The 24918-nt window shown below is 40.1% G+C and overlaps 1 protein-coding gene across 2 annotated transcripts in view; it reads right to left on the bottom strand.

Annotated features, from left to right (window-relative positions):
* The window catches only part of cfap299 (cilia and flagella associated protein 299), an 87320-nt gene that overhangs the window by 40941 nt on the left and 21461 nt on the right, over positions 1-24918 (bottom strand). For both annotated transcript variants that reach the window (XM_029440230.1, XM_029440231.1), the window contains exon 3: positions 23981-24071. In XM_029440230.1, coding sequence (XP_029296090.1) covers positions 23981-24071 — 91 coding nt within the window. The remainder of the gene's footprint in view (positions 1-23980; positions 24072-24918) is intronic.

Below are 24918 nucleotides of genomic sequence, written 5' to 3' on the forward strand. Positions count from 1 at the left end.
ATCCATATATAAAGCGCTCCGGATTATAAAGCACACTGTCGCTTTTTGAGAAAATTAAAGGCTTTTAAGTGCGCCTTATAGTGCGGAAAATACGGTATCTTATATATATATATATATATATATATATATATATATATATATATATATATATATATATATATATATATATATGTATATCTTATATATATATATATATATCTATACACACACACATACACACATACATACATACATACATACATACATACATACATACATATATATATATATATATATATATATATATATATATATATATATATATATATATATATATATATATTATATATAATGCTTGATTATAAAACATCTTTGCAGAGTATGTTACTGAACTCTTGACCGAGACTCTACACTTTGTGCCAAGTGTTAAGGCCACGGCCTTATTTATCTGCGGGGATTACTTTGTGGATGCATGCACCTTGTTTTCCCTATTTAAGTATGCAGATTTGGATGTGTGACCGCCGCCCCTTGATTGGCTGCAGCGACACCTCCTCCACCCACCTGATGAGGACTGAGTGGTGATTGGCGTGTACCTGTTCCGGTCCACCAATCCCAGGCACACTGGAGAGAGCAGAGAATACAAATGCCTAGCCAGCTTTACAGTCGGGGCTGCTGGTGTTGTCAGCCATATGCCTTGTACTCGTGTGTGTGGATACTAGATTCGGTTGCATTAAATGTCATCGGTTAAAGTTACGTGCTCTGTATCCAATGTGTTGGAATCGCTAGGTGCTTCAGTGCTATTTATGACTTTAGTTTGTATTTTGTATTGATCCAGTTGTCACCCCAAGTTTTGTTTAGAAATGTTTAGGTTGGGGTTTATTGTTCTGTTAGTTGGCTTTGACGCCTCATTGCTCTGGTGTAAGAGCACTCCCTTTCTTTCCATTTGTCTGTCTAAAAGTAATTGTTTGCCAATTGTCCACATTATATTAATAAATGTATCTATTTATATTTAAACCATGACCATCTGGTTTTATGTTACTCCTTTTCCCTTGCCAAGCCGGGTCGTAACAGAAGATAATGTTGGAACCTTTCGAAGTCCCAGATCCACTCAGCAGTTGGTGTTTAGAACCAAACAAGAGGGATGCTGTTGTGCTGTATAGAAGCAGATTCAATCACTGAACTGACATTGTGTTTTGTTATTGACTCTAATAAAATGCTCGATACTTGAACGACGTGTAGTTGTCAGATGGAAACGTAGCACAGATCTTTGAATGGCACATGATGGCAGTCTGTGGTTCTTACCAAGTATTCCCCAGCAGAATCTCACCAGCTGGCGGTATGCCACATAGTGATACATTCTGTAAAATACAAGATAATACATGTCAATGGTAATCATTTCAACCTTATTTTCTTATTTATCTATTTATTCTGTGACTGTGCCAGAGTGACCATTTGACTTCCCATAAATACATCAAAGTTTCTGAGCTCTACACATTTGTGCACACAAGTAACTTACTCATTACGTGGCTGATCACCTGCTTGTTGTCTGTCCCTCTTCGAATACCTTTGGTAGGCTGTCTGCAACACCCAAACATCCAGACACTTTGACTTGAATCCTGGGTGATCTGTTATGCAGGTTATGTTTGTACCATGTCCCTCATATTCATTGAATTCCTCCATGACATCCTTTTCTTGGTAGCAGCTCTTCAATTGCTTCCATAATTGTACAGTTTTCACATGTACACCTTAATGTACAAAAGAAGAGTGGTAAGGACATGTACCTCAACCGCAGAAACTTCGAGAAAGAATCAAGTTAACAAGCTTTACAGACGTCGAGTAGAGAAATAATTGAATATTTAGCGATTGAGCAATTTGTGGACAACTAGTCGGATTCATAACAATTCAAGGAAACCAAGCTATCGACTCGCTATAGGATAGCTTGTGATCTATTTACGATCGAGGATAATGTTACGTTTTATTATGATGTATTTACTATTTATTGAGACGTTCTATGAATTATAGTCAGATGTATATACCTGTCTATGTACTGTTGCCGCACAGGAATCTCAGCCAAATCCAGGATCACCGTCACCATCATCCGCATGTTCGCTCCCGTCTGTGTCTCCATCTTGAATACTGTGTCTCGAGCTGCTGTTTCCACCACGTTAAACTCGCCCGCATGATCTAAATCCACGACACCCTCTTCAATAAACTCCTCTTCTTGAAGGTGCAACGAGTCTATTGACGACTCACTGTCACTCGATTCTGTCGAAATATCTGAGCCAGAGTCCGACATCGCCACGTCTGCCCTGCTGTCTGTGTATTCAACTGGTGGACTGTGTTCTACTTGTGACGTCAGAACACGGCGTCGGGTGTTTCCGGTAGCGGCAATGTAAACATCGGTGGTCGACATACTAAATCGTGATTTATTAAATACTGCGATCATTGTGTCATTAATAACACATCATTTTACACCACAAATAGCATTTACTATCATCAGTAGAAATTCATGTTTATCATTTCGTAGGCCCTTTAAAATCATTGTATATGATGGAATAGTGACATTACAATGTGCCAGAGGGCATCAAGTTTGGTATTTTACGGCCAAAGCTTTTCTCCTTTAGCTGCTCCTAGCTCACTTTAGTTCTTTCACACATTATATCCCACAGGCCCACCTACATTTATACTCTTGGCTACATGGTTGGTTTACTTTCATCAATTTCATCAGCATTATTTTCTGCAGAAGGTAGCCATTTTCTGTGATGCAACATGCCGAATCTATTGCATCTCAGTTAGTGGGAATAGGGCTGTTGGAGAACTGAGCTATGATTCAGCATGATTACACAGGTGTTTTTTTTAACATAGAAATGCACTGAGGAAGCTTGATTGAAAACAAACTGTCTGAACTTTGCTCTCTGCCCCTCTTTATAAAAGATCACTATAATTTGTGTCTGTTTTGAAAGCCATACATGGCTTTTAACCACTACACTCATTAATATGAGAAGCTTGCCCAGTCCAACTTCAAATAGAAACGTTGTTGTTTTGAGCTTTTGCAGCTGTATAAAGAATTGTGTGCCTTTGAACTAAAAGAAACACACACATAAGCGCTCTAATAGCCCTGCTCATGGCATAATGAGGAGTTGTTCCGTGATTATTGTTTACCCTTGCTTAAAATAACTTATTAAACAGGTGCAGCGTTATCAAAGCCTAATATTTGTGGACACATTCCCAAGCAGACAAAGCCACAGGTGTAAGGCTTTGAAAGGGAAAGTGTACACAGCACAATCAGTTCTTAAGACAGACAAATGACTGCGGGGGCACAGGCTGGGTAGAGCTTAAGGGATATGTTTGCACTAAATTCAATTACTTTTGTTCATGCAGTCAGTACTGAAAGTGTTTGTTAAAGGCAGATTCCTACAGAGTATTATTATAAAGTTGAGAGAGAAATGCACATTGTGATTCACTATGTAGCAACACTTGAATGACTGGGTCAGTTTTCTTATTCAGCGACATCTGCAAGCTTCAAATAGGAAGATTTGCGGACATGCCTTGTAATTAAGTCTTTGACAAAGTATTTGAAGAGGCAAATGAGGTGACGGTATAACTAAACTTGCAACAGACATTAATGTGCTGCTATAATACCACTTTCTGTCAGGAGCGACAGTGGAGACAGCTCAGTCTCCCAATTATATCTACATCCATGTTCCCTCTGAACAATGTGGTGACATTTTATTGGTGGCTAAAAGCAGATAATAATTTCAGTGGTCAAACACTAAGAAATGAAAGACCTGCAAGAGATTGATTTCCAGTTTGGTAATTAAAGGTTGAGCAGACAGAAATAAACACAGCAGAGGAAGGTTATGATTAGGTCTTTGAAGATGCAGATAGGCTTCAGGAAAGAAAACTATGTTTGGAAAAACTGCATGTGGTAATAGAAGAGATATGCCTATATAGAGCGCTAGAATAGTGTACATCAAAGTCCAGACCTCTCGAGCTGCACACATAGTCCTCTAAAGTGCTGTAATCATTTAAGGATGTTCAGATTATACAGAATGGCATGGCAGATGCACAGAGGACTCAAAACAAAGACCACGTGGTTCAACTGTAGCCATCAAGTCCTCCAAACTGCCCCACATTAGCACGTTCAGATTCAAACCATTGCAAATGACCATTACAAAAATGATTTATGCGACCGCTTCCTAGTCTGGCTTATCTATGGTGAGGGTATGGATGGGTTAAGGTCATGGAAAGATCATGGTTTGGGTCGCAAAAAGTAATTGGTTGATGGTTAGGGAACAATTTCAATTGTGGTTAAAAGAAGAGCATCTTGGTTGAGGAGAGGGAAAGAACTCTGTCATGGATAAAAGAAACCAACATTAGTAGGAAAGTGAGTGGTTAACCCATCCATCCACCTCCAGCTCCTCCCTCCGAGTTTTGAGGTTCTATAGCTACTTCACGATACTTCCACTTTAAGTCGTTTTAGTCATTTGAACAAAAAAATGAATGCTGTCGCTTTTCTCACTGCATCACATTCATCATTTCTCGTACTGTGCTTTATTCATGCTGTTGAGCCGCCTCTCGATGTACCTGTTGTTCTGCTGATGATCTTACTGTTAGTCATTTTTATTTCACACACTGTTCTCACTCGGGAGTCACCAGCATTGATGGTAAACATTACATTTTTAATTACGTCAGTCTTAGTAGCAGAGGTGGAAGTAGTGTGACATGGCTTTAATGGCACAGAACGTCCCACAATGCGTGCACACATTTACAGCTGAAATGCACCAACCAAAACAAAAGGGACGTGGCTTGCAGCTTAGTCTCGCAAAACTTAAAGAAACTGTATCCAATTTATTTGTTTGGAGATGCATTGCAGCAATGCAGCTAGCTAATTACTGCCTCTACTGAAACAACACAATGTGTTGTTTCTGAAATAGTCATACATGTTGAGGATACCAGTTTGTGACGTGTCTCAGCCACAAATGTCGGCATGTAGGGTTACGAGGGTGGGTCTCCAAACAACAGTCAACGTTGTTTAACAAACAAAATAAAGATATTTTTTCTTAACCCTAAAAAAAGTGGTTATAGTTGTTTTTGCAACTTGTTTAAATTTTTCACTTTCTAACCTTCTTTTGTGGTCAAACCACTTTTTATTCTCTTTTGACTGGATGAACGTTTTTGAAGAAGAACTCAATTGCTGTTTCCCCAAACAAAAATCTAAATTATAATACAACTCAAATTAAGCATATAATAATACAGCATACATAAGTGTACCAAGTGAGTGTACCAAGTCACAAGTTAATTCCTGCAAAATATCCCAGAGGCATTTCAGTGGCATGTCCCTTTAAAATAGCAATGTTAAGCCACTGAGTAACATCACCAAGCTAACAAGGCAAACGTGTCCTGGTAGTGAAGCCACAATACCCCAAAGCCTCACTTTTAGCTAATCTGAAAGTATGCCGAGTGTCCTTATGTGGGGAACAATGAGGGTGTGTGGTGGGAAGAGGAGGACATTTTACACATACCAAGAAGGCCGCACAAAATTAACTGAAGTGTGTTTTTAAAAGTGGGAGGGACCTCAAATAAATCTTGAAAGACCTGACTATCATGCTCCTTGTCTGACTCTTATCCGAGTTTAGCCACGCACACAACTGGAGGTTAATTCTTTTGACCCGAGACAAACTCTTTCTACGTTATTAGGCATTTCTGCCGTTGACAGAAGCTTTCAAAGCCTGTTCGTTACAGACCAAACATGTCAGAGAAAGTACCAAGAATGCCAACCATCTCAATGAGGCAGCAGCCTCCTGTGTGGTGGTCGAGATGAGTGAACTGCTCACAGGACTGGGAGCAACAATCAGAGGGAATATCTCAGATTATTTTAACTAGTGCTCTATAGTTACAATCGTCCAACCATAATGCCACAATTCCAACGCAACACACAGATATTCACATCAATATTTAGCAGAATACATCAAAATATTTACTTCCACTTAAATCCTTGGATTTGGAAATGTTAGTTTGGATTTGCTACACAGAGAAAGTAAAAGAAAGTGGTTTCCTGGTTAACTGGCTTCGGATCAGTTTATCAGAAGACCTCGAACCACGGAAGCAACAATCAAGGTCAATTTCAAAAACTCTATTTCCAGTGAGTTTGGATCTGAATTGAGCTCAATGAATTTGAGTAATTTCAATAACTTGACATTGAGTATTACACATTTCAAAGAGGGGCATTTATATCATATCAATTCCAATAGATGGTTTTCAAAGTAAAACATTGAGTATTTTGTTTAATATCAGCAGTAGGTAGATATTCAGTTACTTATAGGATACGTATCTTCACAGCCATTATTAATATGTGCTGCAAAAATGTTGAAAGTTTCTTCCTACTTAGAATGATCCTACTCACGTAAAGTTAACTACGACTAAATTAAATGTGGGAAATTATATAATGTAACAATATAACGGATGTGACAACAAAACATTTACATGAACAATTACATTACACCAACCAAATAACAGAACACCACCCAAAAACTTTCAGTCCATTCCCTTACATTCATTCTTGACATCATAGTCATCTGCCGCCCAGTACAGACCAGTCTTATACTGCTGGACAATGGGATCCACTGGAGCAGCTGGGGTTAAGCGCTTTGCTCAAGGGCACCTTGCGACTTATTAAATGCTGCCCTTGAGCGTTGGCCATTCTCTTCCCCACACAGATCTTTTTCAGCCTTTTGCTGGGTTTAAAAGTGCTGATCTCCTGGTAACAAGTGCACAGCTAACCTTTAGGTTACCGCTGTAGTTATTCCTCAGCACCTTTTTATGCAAGGGTCTGTGTTTATTTAGAGAAGCGGTTATTAGTCGTGTTTACTCTGGCCGAAGGTTAAAACTTTACATGCCTGGATGAACTCACTCTTTACACGGGCTTAAGTTCCAGCGAAAACATTTCCGTAACATTGTCAGGCTCTCAGAACTTAAACCAATCAATGTTTAGAAATTCAGACTTGTTTATCTTATGAATGGTAAACACCGAGGTGAAAGCTGTAAATCTAAACATTCAATGCACATGATAACTAACAGCTGAAGCTTTACGACGGGGTCACCAATGTCCACGGATATGTTTCAATTGAAGAAGAAGAAAAATCTGTGTCAGAATGGAAGAGAATTACATCACAAAGACTTTAAGGAGCAATTACAGGTGAAATCCTGCCAGATTTGAGTGACAAATTACAACGAGCAGCGGTCATAAATAAATAGAGCGGTTGAGTGTGTTGAGCTGGCACAGCTAATGTTCAGTGATAATGGGGTCAAGTGCCACAGAGCTCTTTACCAAACAGCTCCCACCTGCGCACCCTAAAAGATGGCTGTACTGCCGTGACCACAACACTGTGACAGAAAACAGAGCACCTCCACTCCTTGTAATTTGAAAGTCATTTCACAAACCATTATCGTAAATTTCCCTTTGCGAGCTCTTTTTTTAGTATCAGTTTATGATCTGTCAGTTGGCCCTAAGGGGGAAGGAAAGGGAGGTGGGCTGAACTTGCCCTATGTGGGCTAAGTGGCAGCTCAATGTGTCATGGGAAAGAAAACATGCCCCCTGTGGCTGGCCTGTTTAAGGTATCCTTTCAAAGGTTATCGTCTCTCTTTAATGCCAACATCACAGGCTGGTCTGGCCCCGAGCTAGTCGCAAACAGGAAGTCTCTGCAAATCCTGGTCTTCCCTAATGACGCAGAGGAATTCTCAATATTCCCATTGTCTTCCTGGCTGCACTTCCTCTAAAGTCTTCAACTGCATTGTTTGGCTCGGATTCTTTTCAAGAAATACGAGCCGGGACAGTCAGGATTTCTTAAATCCATATTCACGTTTACAGGTGATGATTTAGAATATGAAGCAGAAATAATGATCAATTCAACAAATTTCTTTCAAACTATGTTAAATGTTTTTGACTAGAAGCGCCAGGGTCTTTGTTGTGGTGTTTTTGCACTTCAGCGAAGACCACCTGTGGAGAGAACCATGTTGGATGTTCCACAAATAGTTTTATTTTCTGTGTAATATCAGCTGTTCAGACATTGTGGCTTTAGCAACTCATGCTAAATCGACAGTTTTCTTTGTTTATCCCAAACAAACCACTTCTGCTGTCACTATAACATCATTTCTAGTCCATGAGAAAAACATTTTAAAAGTATTTTGGGAAAAACTAATGCCCCTACTGTCTAAATAGTTAAGGTCTGCTTTAAAAGTAATTAGTGCTGTGAGCCTAGATTAAAATGCATACAATAATCACCACCTTGTGCCAACATGAGTAAATCAAAAGCATACTATTGCTGTGCCACAGCAAAGTGGTTAGTAGACTCCCTCGATTCCGATTTTTCAGGGCATTCTACATTTATGACACTGTCTGACACTGAATGTTCAGAGCAGCATCTGTAAGGTTTCAGCAGCTAGGTGTAGCTTGGATAACACTTGTTTTAAACCAATCTGTCTGATTATTGATGGAAATGTAACTGTATGCAGAACAAGTGTTACTGCCTGGTGTGCTCTGAATACTGATGCACAGATTAAAACTGAGCCTGTCATGGGTATAGTCCAGTCTAGCTCAGCTCCTATCAGCATTATTCCAAAGCACTCAGGCATGACATCTGCCAAGAGGCCTGCTGCGGGGTTTGGCCTCATCACCAGGAACACGTCCAAGTCAAATATTGTTGCCCTCGCACATTGTGGGGCAGCACCCTGTCACAGCTCCTCTTTAAACCAGGAGGTGATGTTTATGACAGCGCTCGGAAAATTAATGGCACCGTTTCCATACAGGACGAGAAAAAAAACCCAAAAAAAGAAAAACGTGGGAGGTATAACATACCACACACACTCATGCACTTCGGATGTGGTGGTGGGGGGGGTCTCTTGGTTTTTTCTTTTTTCCACATCACAGCTTGACCAGTGTGTTCTCGGCAGCAGAGATATGTCCGACACCGTGCTCTAAAAAAGTAGGATCAAAGTGGATGACATAAGCCAGCACAGCCTTCAGAGGAATAAGATAAATGCACGGAGCAGAGTCTTTATCAAAGGCTCGCCTGTTTTAAGATCCTGATTAAAGCTTGCAGAGCTCCCCTCCCCCCCTTCCCAGTGGAAATAGGTGTTCAAACATGATTCTGTTTTAGTTGGCCTGCAGCTCTGCTGAGAAGCTCCCCCTTTGGGCTTGCCATGAGACTCCTGCAATCGCCGGCTGTCACACTGCAGCACAAGGAATTCACAGTGTTTTTCAAACCATGAAATGCACTTCAGTTCAGCCCTGCAGGAGGAAAAGAATAATAGAGACTGTGATGCTGTTTGATCTCTGCTTTTCTGTGGCTCTGAAATAACTAAAAAAGGGGGCTTGTGGTTTAAGACAACACTAACATTGTCCAAAGCAATAAGAGCAACGCTACACGTCTGGAAGTGCAAACATGTTTATCTTTTTCACCCTTTTCCTGGTCTCTGCTGGCTGATATCAGACTTTTTTTCTGCAAAGACAAGATGAGTGGATTTTGTTTTTTTTGTCATAGAGGATAAGATAAATGAGGGGGATATCCATATTACAACCAGGCTACCACTGTGATATCAGCAAAGCCAGATGGTGGCTGGAAATACGTATCTGATAAATAAAGTCGAGCTGGAAGTACTGTAAGAGCACACAATTGAAAAAAGACTAAGAGGTCAGGATGGAAAGTGAATACCAGATCTCAACTAAATACTGGGGATTTCTGACTGTGGTTTGGAGGTTTATCTACTGTACCAGCCACTTTGGTAGGTAACTAAAGAAAATAGTTAAAGCAGCAGGTGAGTTCTGGCCAGCCGCTGTGGTAACTGTGGCCAAATGTTAGTTTGGATATGTGTGTGTGTGATTTGGAGTGGAGACAAAAAAATGTGCTGGAGTAAGCTCCTGTAATAAACAGCATCATTTAGTCATCTGTGGGACCAGTGCTCTCTGTGCTGGACTTTAAAGGAGAGCGGTGCTGTGATGCATTTTGCCGTGGATTTTCAGATGATAAGTGTGAGCTTCTTTAGGCAAATGTTCTTTGTTTTATTTGCTCAGACGAAGCACTTGTGTCCAAACTCTTCCTCTATTTATTCCAACCAAACCAACGCAGCACTCGCTGTTTGAGGGTTCTTCTCAGGAAGGCGTGTTTAGAACAACATGTAAACAAAACCATCTTAAACCATCTGGCCTTTGCATAATTTGCGTACTCAAACGAGTTGACATTTTTCAACTCGAGAATCTCTTCTTGTTGAGAGTCTCCTGACATCAATGACGTCCTGACGTTGTTTAATCAGAAATAGAGGAAACAAATAACTGTAGCTATCCATAGGCACATGTCATCCATAATAAACATCTTAAATGGCGGTGAGTTTATATCATTTTAAAGCTACACAGTATGTGTACAAAATGTAACGACCGTTTTTTTGCCTAATTAACATTATTTTGTGGTGAGTGTTGATGGAGTAGATACTTTATTCACAGAGCCCTGTTCGATCCAGCTCCATTCAGAAAACAAGCATTTTTAAAAGTGGTTTGCTTGTCGTCTTGCGGACAGCCCTGACATAGCATGAATTCAGACTTTTTACAAATTGGCATCACGATGTAGTTATTTCAGCATCCTTTTGATCCATCTATTGATTATACAATTAAATCACAGCAAAATCTGTTTATTTTCGGTTCATGTCACTGTAGTAAACCAGATTAATTCAGTCGCACGAAGTAACCCGCGTTCAAACTCAAACGAATAACTTAAGATGAAAATTTGCTTAACTGTTTTAAGCAAACCCGAACCCGACCCAAGATCTGAGTCTTTATTGTTCCTTTATTTGATTCACTACTGACTATAAGCATGCCAGGATAATGCATTGGCAACACCTTGTCTTGTTCCCTCTTCCCACTTGGTGCTGTATATCTGCTTTCAACACATGGCATGCAAGAAAGCTAACAAATAACATGGTCAGAGGGAAAGGGAGAAAGGTCTTGATAAAATACTTGCTTTCAATAAGGGCTGAAATAAAAAACAATTTAACTGTTAAAAAACAAGCAAATGACCAAACAAAAAAACAACAGTTCTGGCCTGGGTAACAGAACTCAACATGAAAACAATGTTAACCTTTAGGTCAGAAAATGCAATGTACAATGTTGTTCCCCTCAAATGTTGCATGTTCTGGCTCAGGGTTATAAATCATTTACTGAAGGTCATAGAGTCATAGAGGGAAATTCCTAAAATGCTAAAAATTTAAAAACAACATATTTAAGAAGAAATGTGCATCAATATGACACTATCTGACCATTAACTCATGTATAGCCACCCTGAAGCTTTCAAAACACATCACAAGTCTTCTGAGCTCACTATCTGACATAAGATAAATAGGTAACATATTGCTTTTCTGACAAATATGGGCGTGCACATTTTCCCTCATGTTTGCCCTCCAACAAAGCTCATTAAACCAATTTCCTCTATCAGTTTCAACACCTATATGTGAAATGTCAGATACATGATTCTCAATATGATACATAGGTTTTGATTAATTTGATCAATTACAATTTACAATTTATGTTTTTTCTTTCTTGTTTTTACAACATCTTAGCGTAAGGCACTGCGTAAATAATGTGTGTAACCTTTAGTTAATTTTCATCAAAAAACAACAACCATATTAACACTTTTCTTCCTAATTTCAGTCCCCTCAAGGATTTAAGTGTCTAATAAAATGTGTTTTATAGCACAAGGTACAACACTAGGATCAAAACAGACCCCAACATTGAATATTCTTTGATAAATAGCAGCCAGCTTGAATGAAAATGATTTAAAATCCCTTGTATTTTGTTAATAGGCTCAAACCATCTGCAATTCTCTCTGCCATGGACCTCATACACGTGTTAATATGCATTACAATGACATGAAAATATGCTGAGAATTTGGCCCGTCTACATTCTACAAGCTTGAAAGTTAAACCATGAGCTCAAATCTTTGGCATTTCAGTGGGACCGTGAGCAGGAAACAGAGACATACTGGCATTGACCTGATGAGAAACTGTCCATCAATAGCAGCTGGTCTCTCAGGATACGAATCAAAGTCCTGGACTTGCTCTTATGTCAGGAGGACGGACCATATGTACTGTTATTGCGCCAAAAACAAGGAGAGAAGGTACAGGGGCTGAAGCGTTGATGCCTCTGGAAGACATGTGCACTGCTCTAAGTAGGAGAGATGCCGTCCAATATTTACTCAGGTGGAATAATACACAGCCAAAGCAGTCCAGTGTGTAGTGATAAAACAAAGAAGATTCTGAAGAATGTGCTCCATATGTTTCTAAGAAGCAGATAAGCATTAGCTGAATTCCCAGATTGGGTATCAATGTTTTGACCATAAATGGATTCCTTCACCACTCATGGGGCTACCTTGTTAGCCAAAATGGTGACCTAGTGAACCTCAGTAGCGCTTACAGAACATACCATAGCTTCTGCATAGATACATGTAAAGTTTGCACACCAAGGCTGAATTTTACACTCTGAGAGGAGAAAGGACGGGAGCATTTCACAGGCTGATACCTGGAGCTGCAGAAGAGCTTCAAGATCGACTATAGAAGAAGGCCGGTTTCATACATTCCTATAGGTTGGAAGCTTCCATTACTTTGACCCAGTTGACCCTGAACAGCAGCCACGGCTGTCCTTTGGATCCTCCTAAACGATTGCAGCCGAAGGTTATGAGTTGCACCTATTCTTATGAAGCAGAGGTTCTGTAGTCTGGGCTAAGAAGGCAAATGCTTTATTGCTCCTACATTCGTCAACGGCAGCGCATTACAGCTTCACTCATTCCGTTCTTACCTTTCACAATAAAAGCCCTAGACATATACGCTGCATTACTGCCTACCAGGTTTAACTTAAATTCACTCAGAGTGCGTAAAACATCCAGGTGATTTCTATTTCTTGCTTTTTTAATTTCCGGCAGACTAGGCACAGGACGTGCAATCCTGCCTCCCGCCTGGAGTTTATTTGAATTCAGAGCAGGGAAGTGAAATCACGAGTGCTCACTCGAGCTGTCCACGTGTGATCGGATCACTTGACATGCATGTTAATGCCAGGTGTAGACAGGGCCGGAAAGTTCATTCAGAAATAAACTGGGAAAAGTTGTGTCTGACGACAGTTACAAAACTGGTGTACAATCATAATGGAGTTAAGATTAAGTTGAAAAATGAACTTTGTGTACAAAGGTGTTAATATAACAAGGGTTAGGGGTTAGGGTTAGGGGATGTCTTACAGGATGTGTTGCCATGTCTTGAAATGATGCGTGCGGTTGGATTTAGAGTGAAAGGATGTATAGTCTTCATGGGTTTGGCGAAAGTGTTCTTTATGCAAACAACACCATGGTCTGTTTGAGTTCACTTCTATTTCAATTAAATCACAATGTATTCCTTAATGCAAATAATAGCTCTTGTGGTAAAATAAAAAAAGACATTTCCTGCATTATTTAGAAAATGTTTAGATATAAATGTACCCAGTTAGGGACTCTATATCAGTTGATGATTTGTGCTCTCTACTTCTTTAGATCAGTCTTTAAAATGGACACAGTAGTTACAAATTTACTTAAAAGTCTTACACACACTGCACCTGCAGCCTCACAGAACAGATGATTATTACAAGTTGAGTTCAGACTGTGAGTAACCCTTGGCTTCCGTCCCCGACAGGAGGCCAGGAAGAAGATGGGTCCAGATACTAACTGGAACAGTCTAATCACTGTTTTGGATGGAAATCCAAAAGGATGATGTCATAAAGATGGGAAGCAGAAGAAATGTAAACAAAAGCAGCAATGGCTGCATTAATATTACTGAATGTGATACTGTAAATTAATTTGAAGAGTTGAGTAATAGACTGAGACCATAGATATTTATGCGAGATGTTTTTGTGCACTTTCATCCATTACTGTTGATTTAAAGGTATTTGAGCTGCTATATTTCAGAGTATAGCAGGTTTATTATAGGACCTGCTACACAAAGTGTTGATTTCGAGCCTAAGGAGTCTAAAACAACACCGCCTGCACATGGCAGGTGCACATTCCTTCAGGGACAAGCCAGAAACCTTTAGGTAGTATTTAACACAGATGTTCAATCCTCCCTCATATATAACAAGCACATGCATCCTGTGTCTTCCTAATACATGGATGGGAGTTGGAGTGAAAACATGCTAAGGTTCATGAGCTCATGAAAAGTGCAAATGAAAGGAATGCAAAAGATAATATGGCTGTAAATAATGATTGATTACAGCATTTCAACCTCACAGTAAAAGACTTATCGGACAGGAAAAGCCTGTGACCTTGATATAAAAAGATTTCAGCCACAATAAGGCCAAGCTGAACAGCTCAATCAAGGATTTAAATTGAAATATCCTGCATTATTAGTCCTACTAAAAGATAAGCCCTGATTACTCTAACTGAAATGGATCTGGTATTGTACAGTTTCAGAGTGCACATCACTCATACACCGCTGTAACGTTACATGTGAATTTGTTATGATAACATTACTTATGAATTATCAAGGAAACTAGCGAGTTGACAACTTTGCTAACACAGTCAAACATCAAGCAAGTGCAACAACACAACACCTAGCAAGCCAGCTAATATAACTAACCAGGTTCTGTTGCCTGCTCACATGGCTCTGGCAATGGCATGACACTGGTGCCGCTTCCAACCTGTGCCCCACCCGGGCCTCAAAACCTCCCAGTGGTCCAAAGCTTCCAGTCCTGGCAGCACGGCAAACTGAGCTAACAGCTAACTAGCTGATGGAAGCTAGTAGCAGTTAGCGGTTAGTGTTACTTTTGCAACAAATAAAGTCTTCTGTCCATCAGGAAACTCTGGAAATCACCAAGAGTTGAGGTCGAGCAGCCGAAGGACATTAAAGGGCCAAAGGCTTCTATGAGTTGAGCAGACTAGAAATATTTCCAGTTGCCAAGTCGTATCTAAGGTTTGTCCTATTTAATGGAGTAGTGAACAACGTTTCCATTGCATAAGAACGTTATGGGATGGTAATGATTCCAGGTATTAGTCAAACCCTCAGGTGTTACATAACATAACCCACATAAAAGAGTTATGGTTTGTGAAAATATATATTAATGGTCTTAATTTGTTTTCTTTGGCAAGTGACAATGGTATTAGTAGGACAGTCCATTCTGGCCACCCGCCATCCATTAATTCCTGATAATGGACACCTCGTTGGGCATTATCCTTTGCGTTTCTTCAAAAAGTCACAGTTTGTAAAATACACCGTAAAATCAAGGTTCTTCAAAACATACATTATGGGAAGCCCCACGTTACAGACTGTTAAATCGTTTTAGTGGAAAAGGGCTACAACGATGTGAGTTCCTGTTTATCTACAGTCTGTGTTGCCTGTGATTTAGGAGATATTAATGCAAGATAAAGCACAAGAGACAGCCTTAATACCAAAAGAAAATAAAGTAATCCCTTCAATAATCTGCTCCCCAATAAATCTTTAACTGTGTCCAAAGTGAGAGCTCTTAAGGACTGGTGACAAAGAGCAATCATAGTTTATCCAGACTCCCAGATGGCCTCTACTTAATGCAAGACTTCCTTTGATACCAACTTGACAGCTTAATATGATTCCCCATCTTCCCTGTGGCAAATCATGCTGATGGATGTTTTAATGCTGATGATCCACGCGTCCCCAACGTATTTGAAAAATCCACTAAATGCATTCAATTAAAATATAAAATCCTAAGAGATTAGATAAAGTGTATCCGTTTTCATTTACTCTGAAAATGGTCCAGGGGCCACATTTTTGGGGCGATGTCTCTGGACAATAGCAGCTGTTCACGGGAGGGAGGGGCGCAAAATAAATCATTACAGTGGGGCTCATCCAGGCTTTCAGTGGCAGAACAGCGAGTGGAGTTGTACCACTTCCAGTCGGGTGATATGTGATGTTTGAGTTCATGGGTAAACAAACCTTTCATCCGCCCTGAAACAGCTTCCAAATGGCCCACGGCATGTTCTCTCTGAATTTGGCTTTTGTAACTTAACCAACTAATTATGCTTCCATTCAAGAAAATATTGCATGTCAAAGCTCTGCTATTGATAGCAGCTGCATCTCTCAGAGCAAATATTAAAATATGTATGAATCAGATTCATTTCAGTCTTTTAATGAGAGCTCTCGAAGACAATTGTATATAACATGATGGTGGTTTTAGCTTTCTTTTTCCTCATTCCTTTCCAAATCCCTCAGTGGCAGACAATGCATTGAGAGACGGGGCACAGCTGCCATGTTGGCTGTGTGGACTAACATAACACATAATGCTTTGGCTATCCATTTTCTTTTTATAGACTAAGACACTAGCCATGAAATCCACGTCTTGTAATCAGCCAAAAGTAATACTTCACAGTTAAATGTTATGGTTTCCTCAAGACCTGCAACTGTGAGAAAGTGCAGCCAAAGTATGACAGTTCAAAGACCGGGAGAAAAAGTGGTCACATGAATCAAGAGCCAAAATAACAGCAGGGTTTGTTTTTATGTCATTTAGGGCATATCATGTAGGCTTTTCTGTGTCTGTATCAATGGTCGCTTCTCTAGACAAAAAGTCCCTTTTGTCCACTTGATAGATGGTTGCAAACTGTTGGGGCCTTATCCCCACCTCTCCACAACTCTGTGACACCATTCAAGTCAAGGTCATATGATAGCCCTGCAGGACTCTTTCCTTTGGGCCGTCCACCTTGGTCCTGCTGCTTTGAAATCAAACTTGCCATTGTTATTTTTACTGCCCATGACAAGGACAAAGGGACTGGGCAGCGGACACACACACACGGCCTGTAATGCAATAGGGCTGGGAATTCCTCTTTAATTTCAATGCTATACTTGATCTCTGGGCTGCATGACTGACCACCTTATTATCTATAGCGACGGGAGCTTATCAATACAGAACTCGCTGGGTCCACAGACCAAAGACAAACACTTCCTTTATGCAGGATGTCCCCTCTGGGCATGAGACATGCAGCGCAGGCCAACCAGCTAAATTCCACAACTGAAAGGGTGGGAGACTGAAAATCATTTCTAAACCGTCAAATTGATCTAACAAAATAGTAAAACTAAAAGGACATTTCACTTCTTCTAGACAGCTTTCCTTAATGTCTTAATAAAAAAATAAAGAAATCAGCATTCCTTAGAACAAAATGATAAATTGAGTAGTGACTTTAAGTCAGTTAAACATCTCTGATAATAAAAGAACATTGTTGTCAACAGTTACAGAATAACATAAAAGTTGAGAACTATGTGGTAATAATATATTCATTCATGGCCACCAATCACAACTACAAAGCATGTCCCTTCATGTGATAGCAGTATATACGTATTTGAAATACCACGCACATGTGTAATGCAACGAGTAAAAACTGCACACAAACTGAATTAGATGCTTGAAGAGTGAGACACGTTCAGGAGCTTTTGAAACAAGATGAGACACAATGCTCTTCTCCGGTATAAAATAAGTAAGATCCATGAACAGTGGCAAGTTGTCAGGTGACATTTACTTCTACTTTACTAGAAGTCAAGAACAGTTCCGTTTGCAAAAGGCCATGTATCTCTACTAATAAAATTAAAAAAAAAAGTAATTTAAGAACTGGAATAGGTTAAAAATGTCACTTACTTGCCCGACTCCCCTACAGACAAAGCTTATACGTTTTTTGTAACATACATTTTATTTTTGTTGTTTTGGGTTTAGATGATTCCTAACATACATTTTCATTACTGTTATGGTATTTAAAAGTTTCTCACATTATGTCTAGCACATTAATAAGTCCTTCCTGAAACAACACTTTAACACTCAAATCGACCAGTTTTCAGAACTCATGAATCTTTTACGTGATAAAATCTTTGAAGAAGTGATTTGTCATAAGAATCTTTATGTTCACACAGTCTGACAGGCCGAATGCAACTCCCCTTAGTTAGTTCTGACTTCTGTTATAGTCCTGCTGCCTCTGAATGAGCTGAGAGCAAACATACTCATTCACTCTTTAGGCAAGGCACTGTGCCAGCTGCATTGTTTTAATGAAGCTCCCTCTTGTTACTGAGTGAGTGATGGCTTTACTTAAACACTAGGGAACATATTATATGCTTCTTAAGGGCAGTGGATTATTTACTTTCCGGGTACAATATGTGCTTTAGTCCATTGAAAAATCATTCAATGTTCAACAACATTTGATGAAGGTGAAATATATCATCAATTATCATCATAAATCATCATGTCCGTCATGTTGCTTGTTTGTAATGCACCATGAGTAACCATATGCTTTTCAACTGTTTCAACTTGGGTCATATTTGGTAGTTTTTTATCATCATGGCAGGTCAATATGACATTTTATCCAACTTCTTTACTTTAGAGATTTTGTAAACTGCTGAATTAGGTCGGGAACAGCTCAGGGAACATGGCTTGGGAACCGGAGGGAAGCCGTTCAAGTGCCCGAACAAACCAAGTACGGAGTGTGGACTGGTACCTGGAGAGGTGCCACTTCACCTCCTGGGCACTACCGAGGTGCCCTTGAGAAGGTACCAGACGCCCTCTCTGCTCCCCGGGCACTGTATATAAAATAGCTGCCCACTGCTCCTAATACTGGGATGGCTTAAATTCTAAATCTAAATTTCGCTGTGCTGTGCTGTGCTGTGCTGTGCTGTGCTGTGCTGTGCTGTGCTGTGCTGTGCTGTGCTGTGCTGTGTACATTTGTATACATTGAAACGTTAAATTGGGGGAAAAACTCAAATCTGTATTCTGATGTTATTGATTATAGCGACTGCCAAGACAACACAAGTAAAAAAATTAAAACAAATGTGTTAGTTAGCCAGATATAAAACAAATAAAAGACTCATGTATTTATATGAAATCTGCTGGAAGGTCGGGCCATTGCCCATCAAACAAGTATGGATGCAAGAATTGTTTTATTTATAGCTTAACATTGCAAGACGGGGCATTTCCACTAGTTTCTCCTGAACTACTGCACTTACTTGGATGGAAGATAAAATGTGGCAAATGCTTTTATTCATCTAATATATTTGAATCCTTTTTCATTCATGTCATATGCACAATCTCTGTGTGTTTATTAGTTTTGGCTAAAGAACCCTACAAGCGTTAGTAAATTAGGCTCACTGCGTGCGTTACTGATTTTAACTGTGCTCATTCATTAGCTTAACATTAGTTTGATATGTTGCAACTCCACATTAATACCATCAGAGCCTCTCTACAAATATCTGAAAACAAACAGGCAGCAGAGTGGGCGGTGGCAGCACACCTTCAGTTTCAGATGTGCACCTTCCAACAATGGACACCCTCAGGCATCCTGTGCAGGTGTGACCTGGATTTGATAAAAAACTTAACTTCTTACCCAGTGCAAATAAAGCCAAAGCTGCCCAGGTGCAGCTTTTGTTTGTGTGTGACTTTTGGCAGTGGAGTAGCTTTCGCAACAGGGCCGGGAAGTAGAAGCACGATGCAGGCAAGGCACTGAAAGCTTTACAAGTTCAGCCGATCAGAAAGATAGTGGAGGGCTCCTTCTACAGACCAAGAGTGCTTATTAGAAAACTATAGGAAAAAATGAATCAACGTCAATATTTTGACTACAAAGTATACTTTAATTTGCTTTTATCCTAAAGAGAGGGAAATAATAGGGGGGGCAGGGACCGCACACAAAGGGAAGATGAGCTCCGTTCATCAAGAGTCACGTCTGCTATCAATCTTTTGTAAAGCCATGAGGGGGCAGGATATAAGACACAGAATAACCTGACAAGTGTATTAAGTGACAGGTGTAATTTCAACCTGACTTGAAAGGCTGAGCACGACAGGAAAAGAAGACAAAAGAGTGACCCCTCTGATGAATGGGACAGAAGATGACAATGCATATGTCATCCATTTAAAGGAGAGCCAATAACTCAGCTTTAAGTTTTCTTTTCCTTCTCCATTATGCACCTAAAATTGATGATTTCCATGTGTCTTAATCGTGCTTCATTACAATGATGAAGCTCTTTGTGATAAATGAAGGAGGTGATATTTAAGACCGTGTCACCAAACACTAGTTGAGCTTACAACAAAGAGACAGTACAGGTTTGAAGTCAAATTAAACAAAAGAGACATTTGTGTTGGATTATTAAATGACTTTAAAACCCACATATGGAGATTTCCACATGAAGGAAGACTGGCTGATAACGTGTTTGCCAAAGTTGGTGGGTCTGCTGAAGCACACTAGATAGAATGACTAATAGGGGATGTATTGTGCTCGTTTAAAAAAACAAAAACAAAAAAAAACAGTTAAGACCAACTTTAATTATTTCAAACTAATCAGGCACTACATACCCACTCAGGCAGCATGTTTCATATTGTATGACACAATCTGCTTCACTTTAAGAGCTTTACTCAAATTAGTTTTCAAATGTACGAACAGTCTAGCCCCAGGGAATCTTTCCAGATATCCAAAAAGAAGACAGAAACTAGTAGCATGGTGAACTGCAGCTGTAAAATATCACATCACACCCTAACCCATACAAACACACACACACACACACACACACACACACACACACACACACACACACACACACACACACACACACACACACACACACACACACACGAAAAGTGTGGACAATCGCCGGTTTTCACAAAAAATTGACTGGGTTGTCTTAGTCTTATTTCTTATTTCACAGTTTGTGGGTTAGTAGGCACTCAAGGTACCAAAATGTACGTGAACAGGCACTGAAAAAGCTATTTTTTCATGATACGTCCTCTTTAAAAGCTACTTAAAATAACGATAATGTGCAAACATTAAACAAAAACGGGAAAAAAAAAGTGAAAAACGTGTGTAGGAGCAGGTCTGCTATGCATTAGAGTGCAGTAAAAACAATAGATATGAGAACCTGGAATGCGTTAGTGGGACTGATCCTCAGGTTGGAGGAGCCTTGCAGATAGGAGCTTCAGTCATGTGTTTCAAGACGCTTTCAGAAAGCCCACATTGACCAGCGTGAAAGATACCTTACGATGCTGGGTGGTCTTATTATTGAACCTTATCGAAGATTAACGTGGGAAATTTGACACTTTCATAAAGAGGATTTTAAGTGCAGAGGGAAGACATCCAAACCGAGTCCAACTTCTTCATACTGCATGATTGTTAGTATTAATGTGCAGCATGTGTAACATACTGTATGTAGAAATACCACATGGATACCAGCAAATTACAATATTATTGTTAATAAATATAGTTACAGTCTAATTTGAATCTAAAGTTTGTATGAAATGAGGTGCAACACATGGTTTACTGTATGTCCACACATGTGCAAATGTTGTCTGGAATTCATCTGTGTAATGTAAATATACCAACGAGGTCAAGCCTCGTCACACTGTGTAAAGATTACTTTTTACTTAAACGGTTTCAAAGAGAAGAGGTATTAAGCGCAAAAATGTGGGTTCAATTTGAAACAGCGTTGGGCCCAAAGGAAAATAAACATCTTCCCGATACAATTTTTCACCCAAGGAAGTTCTTAAGGGGATTAAAAAAATAAGTAGAGGTGGGAAAATATCATGTCAGGAAAACTTGGTAACACACAACATGATGTTTTGCTTGTTTTTATTCTGGCGCTCTGTTTTTTCTGAATACAGGAAGGTGTATTTTAAAGCTGCAGTTATACATCTCACATGTTTTAAGATATGAAGGGCTGAAAGAAAGAGGGTGGGGGGGGAGGCTTTTGCGCGGTACTGTTTACACAGTCAACATCCAGCGGGAAAACTTCTGGTGTTACTACCTCTACTCCCCTCCGTGCGCTTCATGTGATCTCATAATTGCAAAGCCCACAGGGGCAGGTAAATGGAGGTCAAACAAAACTCCTTTTTTGTACTCCAGCATCTTGGAAGTAAATCATTTGAAGTCTATCAACACTTACACTCCCTGCAGAATACAATCCCCCAAACGCTACATTCCATTCATCATATACTGTAAGTAGAGACAATTGTGTTAAAATTAATGTTTGTATTAAAAAATAGTCAGCTTCATGGTCAAAGGTTAAAATCTCTCCCTGGTGCATCTAAGTTTAATTAAGCATGCAGGCTTTATCCATGACTCAAGAACACCTCACTGTAGGACTCACTTAACAGCTAAGCTTGACTGATGTGTACGCCGACGCTCCACCTTCACCATGGCAGACAATAGAGAGCTGCAGGGTTGGTGTATTTTTGTAAGCCGATCCGGAAGTTAGCATCGCACGGGTTCCCGCGACAAAGAGCCAATGGGATTTTTTCCATTGGATTATTGCAGGAAAGAAGCTCTGTGGCAAACAAAAGTTTATGATACTTACACCTTTTGTTTTCTTTACAAATTAAGACTTCTTTTATCATCTTTGAAGCGTAAATGCAATCACCAGAAATAAAAAGCTAACAATAAACGAACTACAGCACGGTCGCACCACCACTAAACTAAAGGGGGACGCATGAGCACTTGTTAGCTGCAGTATTTACAGACGGATTTTATGTTGTAGAACAAAATCTCTTATGCTTCTGCTAACCATGGAGCATATTTCAGGTATCGAACCAAAAACCCATTCAAAAAACCCATTGACTTTGAGATGAGGGAACCGGAATTGCTAAAATGCTAACTCATTTCTGGGTTTAAGGACTCATTCCTGCAGCACTGCCGATGTCACAGCAATACGCCTTTTGATCTTGTGCACTATCTTACCGTCACTCTTGAAAAAGACCTAAAGATAATTGTAGTCCTTCACTTGGGGCAGCAACTCACTCCCAAGCCAAAGGAGGCATTTTCTGACTATTTCCTGGCAGAGTACCTCAGACTTGGCGGTGTGGACCAACCGCTTCACACTCGGTTGCAAGCTGCCCAAGTGTGTGCTGGGGGGGTCACGGTCTGATGGAGCCAACCGCACTCTACTCATCGGCTGCACCTGGAGATTCTGTCCATGAAAAATCACAAACAGAATCTGTGAGGAGGCCTTTGCGGAGCTCAACTGCAGCTGCCCCATTGTGGAGAATATGGAAACACACACCTCTCAGCTCACTACAGATAAACAAGGACTGTGACGCTAGTGGTAATGACCCCGGCATCCTATTTTCCCACAAGAAACCCCCTGCAACCTTAACATTGCAAAGCTTTGAGACTCTGTGATCTCTTTCAGATATCTCTGCCAGAGAGATGGGCAAGGGAATCCTTGTCTCTCAGCACTCAGCCGGGCATCTACTTGGCACCGCTCACACTTGGCAACTGCTGTGCAGACGCTGTGTAGACGTGAGCCAAACTATATCTACTTATTACTGTTCTCCCACCTGCACCATCTTACGACTCTGTCCTCACCTGATGCTTCACATCCCAAAAGTCAGTCTTTGTAGCCAAGGATAAGTTTACTTTTGCATGCCATTCAACTGACAATACACCTGATCTGTACACCTCTTGCAGGTGATGATATAAGTTACAAGTATAAAGGCTCGGATACAGTCCAAGAGCAACTCTGTTTATACTGCACAATGTCTGCGAGTGTGTCAACACCACAAATATACATCACGCTGACCCTTTCCACCATGGATGAAGAAATTATTGAGCTTAAGACGTCTTTCATCAGCTGCATGGTTGTGATATTTACATTTTCAAGAACAATAAGAAAATATTTTCATACAAGTAAGTCAAGCACATTATCAGTAGTATTTATGTCTTATGTCTTCAGGCTTGGACCTCAGCTCTTATGTGAGGCCCCTTTAGAAAGATCTTGGTGGTTCCATCTGAAAAGAACACCTTGGACAAGGTTGTTGGAGTTTAGTAAATGGGGTTTTATGGACGGGATAGGGGCAGGTAGCTAGCTCTCTTGGTATTTGGGGAGTGACGGAGGAGGGGGGGTATTTCCACACAACTTGACACAGTATGGATTTTGTTCCCATCCTAATGGAATTGCAGAAATATTTGAGGGGAATCCCATTACGTAGCAATTGGAGTGCTTGTAATAATGTACTCACAGTCATTTTCCCACTGCGGTTGGCCTCCTCTCGCTCTGCCAGGGCTTTCAGGAAGTTATCTTTGAGTTCTTTTCCTGCACTTGCCAGTGTCCTGGAAAAGACAACACTCAAACGGTTTGAAATGTTTCTCTTAACCTGGAAAAAAAAATCACATGAAGCCTTAAAGGTTCTTTATGGAAGCTTTCCACCCTTAACATGTTGGAGCTCCAGGGCACTATGGCCTATCTCTGCTCTGACATTAACAATACTCCTCATTGAAATGGACTGAGTGACATTTTGAGATAGAGACAGAGATATCTCCTTTCCACGTCTCCATGACTTTCTTGACTACTTGTAAGCCCAATACAACATATACCAGGGCTTAATTAAAATGCATGATTAATAACATATTTAGATAAGTTTAAGCTATTCACTCCTGCGAGATGCAACAACAAGCGAGCATGACATGCAATCAAAGTTCCTGATACTCAAGCTGAGCGCTTCAGCAAAGCTGTCAAAATCCCAGGACACTCCCAAATACTTTAAATACCATATCTTAACAGAAACATACATATTGTCAATAGGTCAACATTTTTACTCTGACAGAAATTTGAAAACTACAAAGATCATGAAGAATGTCACAATGTCACAGGTGCCTTTCCTAAGTTCTGTATGCAGAGAAATATTAATGATATCAGAGTTTAATGACTTTATGTGATACTGTTGCAGTTTTTTACACTTAGGCTGGCCTGTTTCCATGGAAACATGGTTTTGGCACACACTAATGTGTCCGCACCTGAAAAAACATTGGCACTAATATTTGAACAGTTAACACTGCAGTACGAGCAACAGAACTCTGGCTTGCGTCCAGAACTGACTGCGAAACATTCATCAGATCCACACCGAGTTAACATGTTAAAGGCAGTAAACAGGTCGTTCGGAAGCTCTCAGCTGGGGTT

The sequence above is a fragment of the Cottoperca gobio genome, chromosome 9, assembly GCF_900634415.1.
Source record: "Cottoperca gobio chromosome 9, fCotGob3.1, whole genome shotgun sequence".
NCBI lineage: Eukaryota > Metazoa > Chordata > Actinopteri > Perciformes > Bovichtidae > Cottoperca > Cottoperca gobio.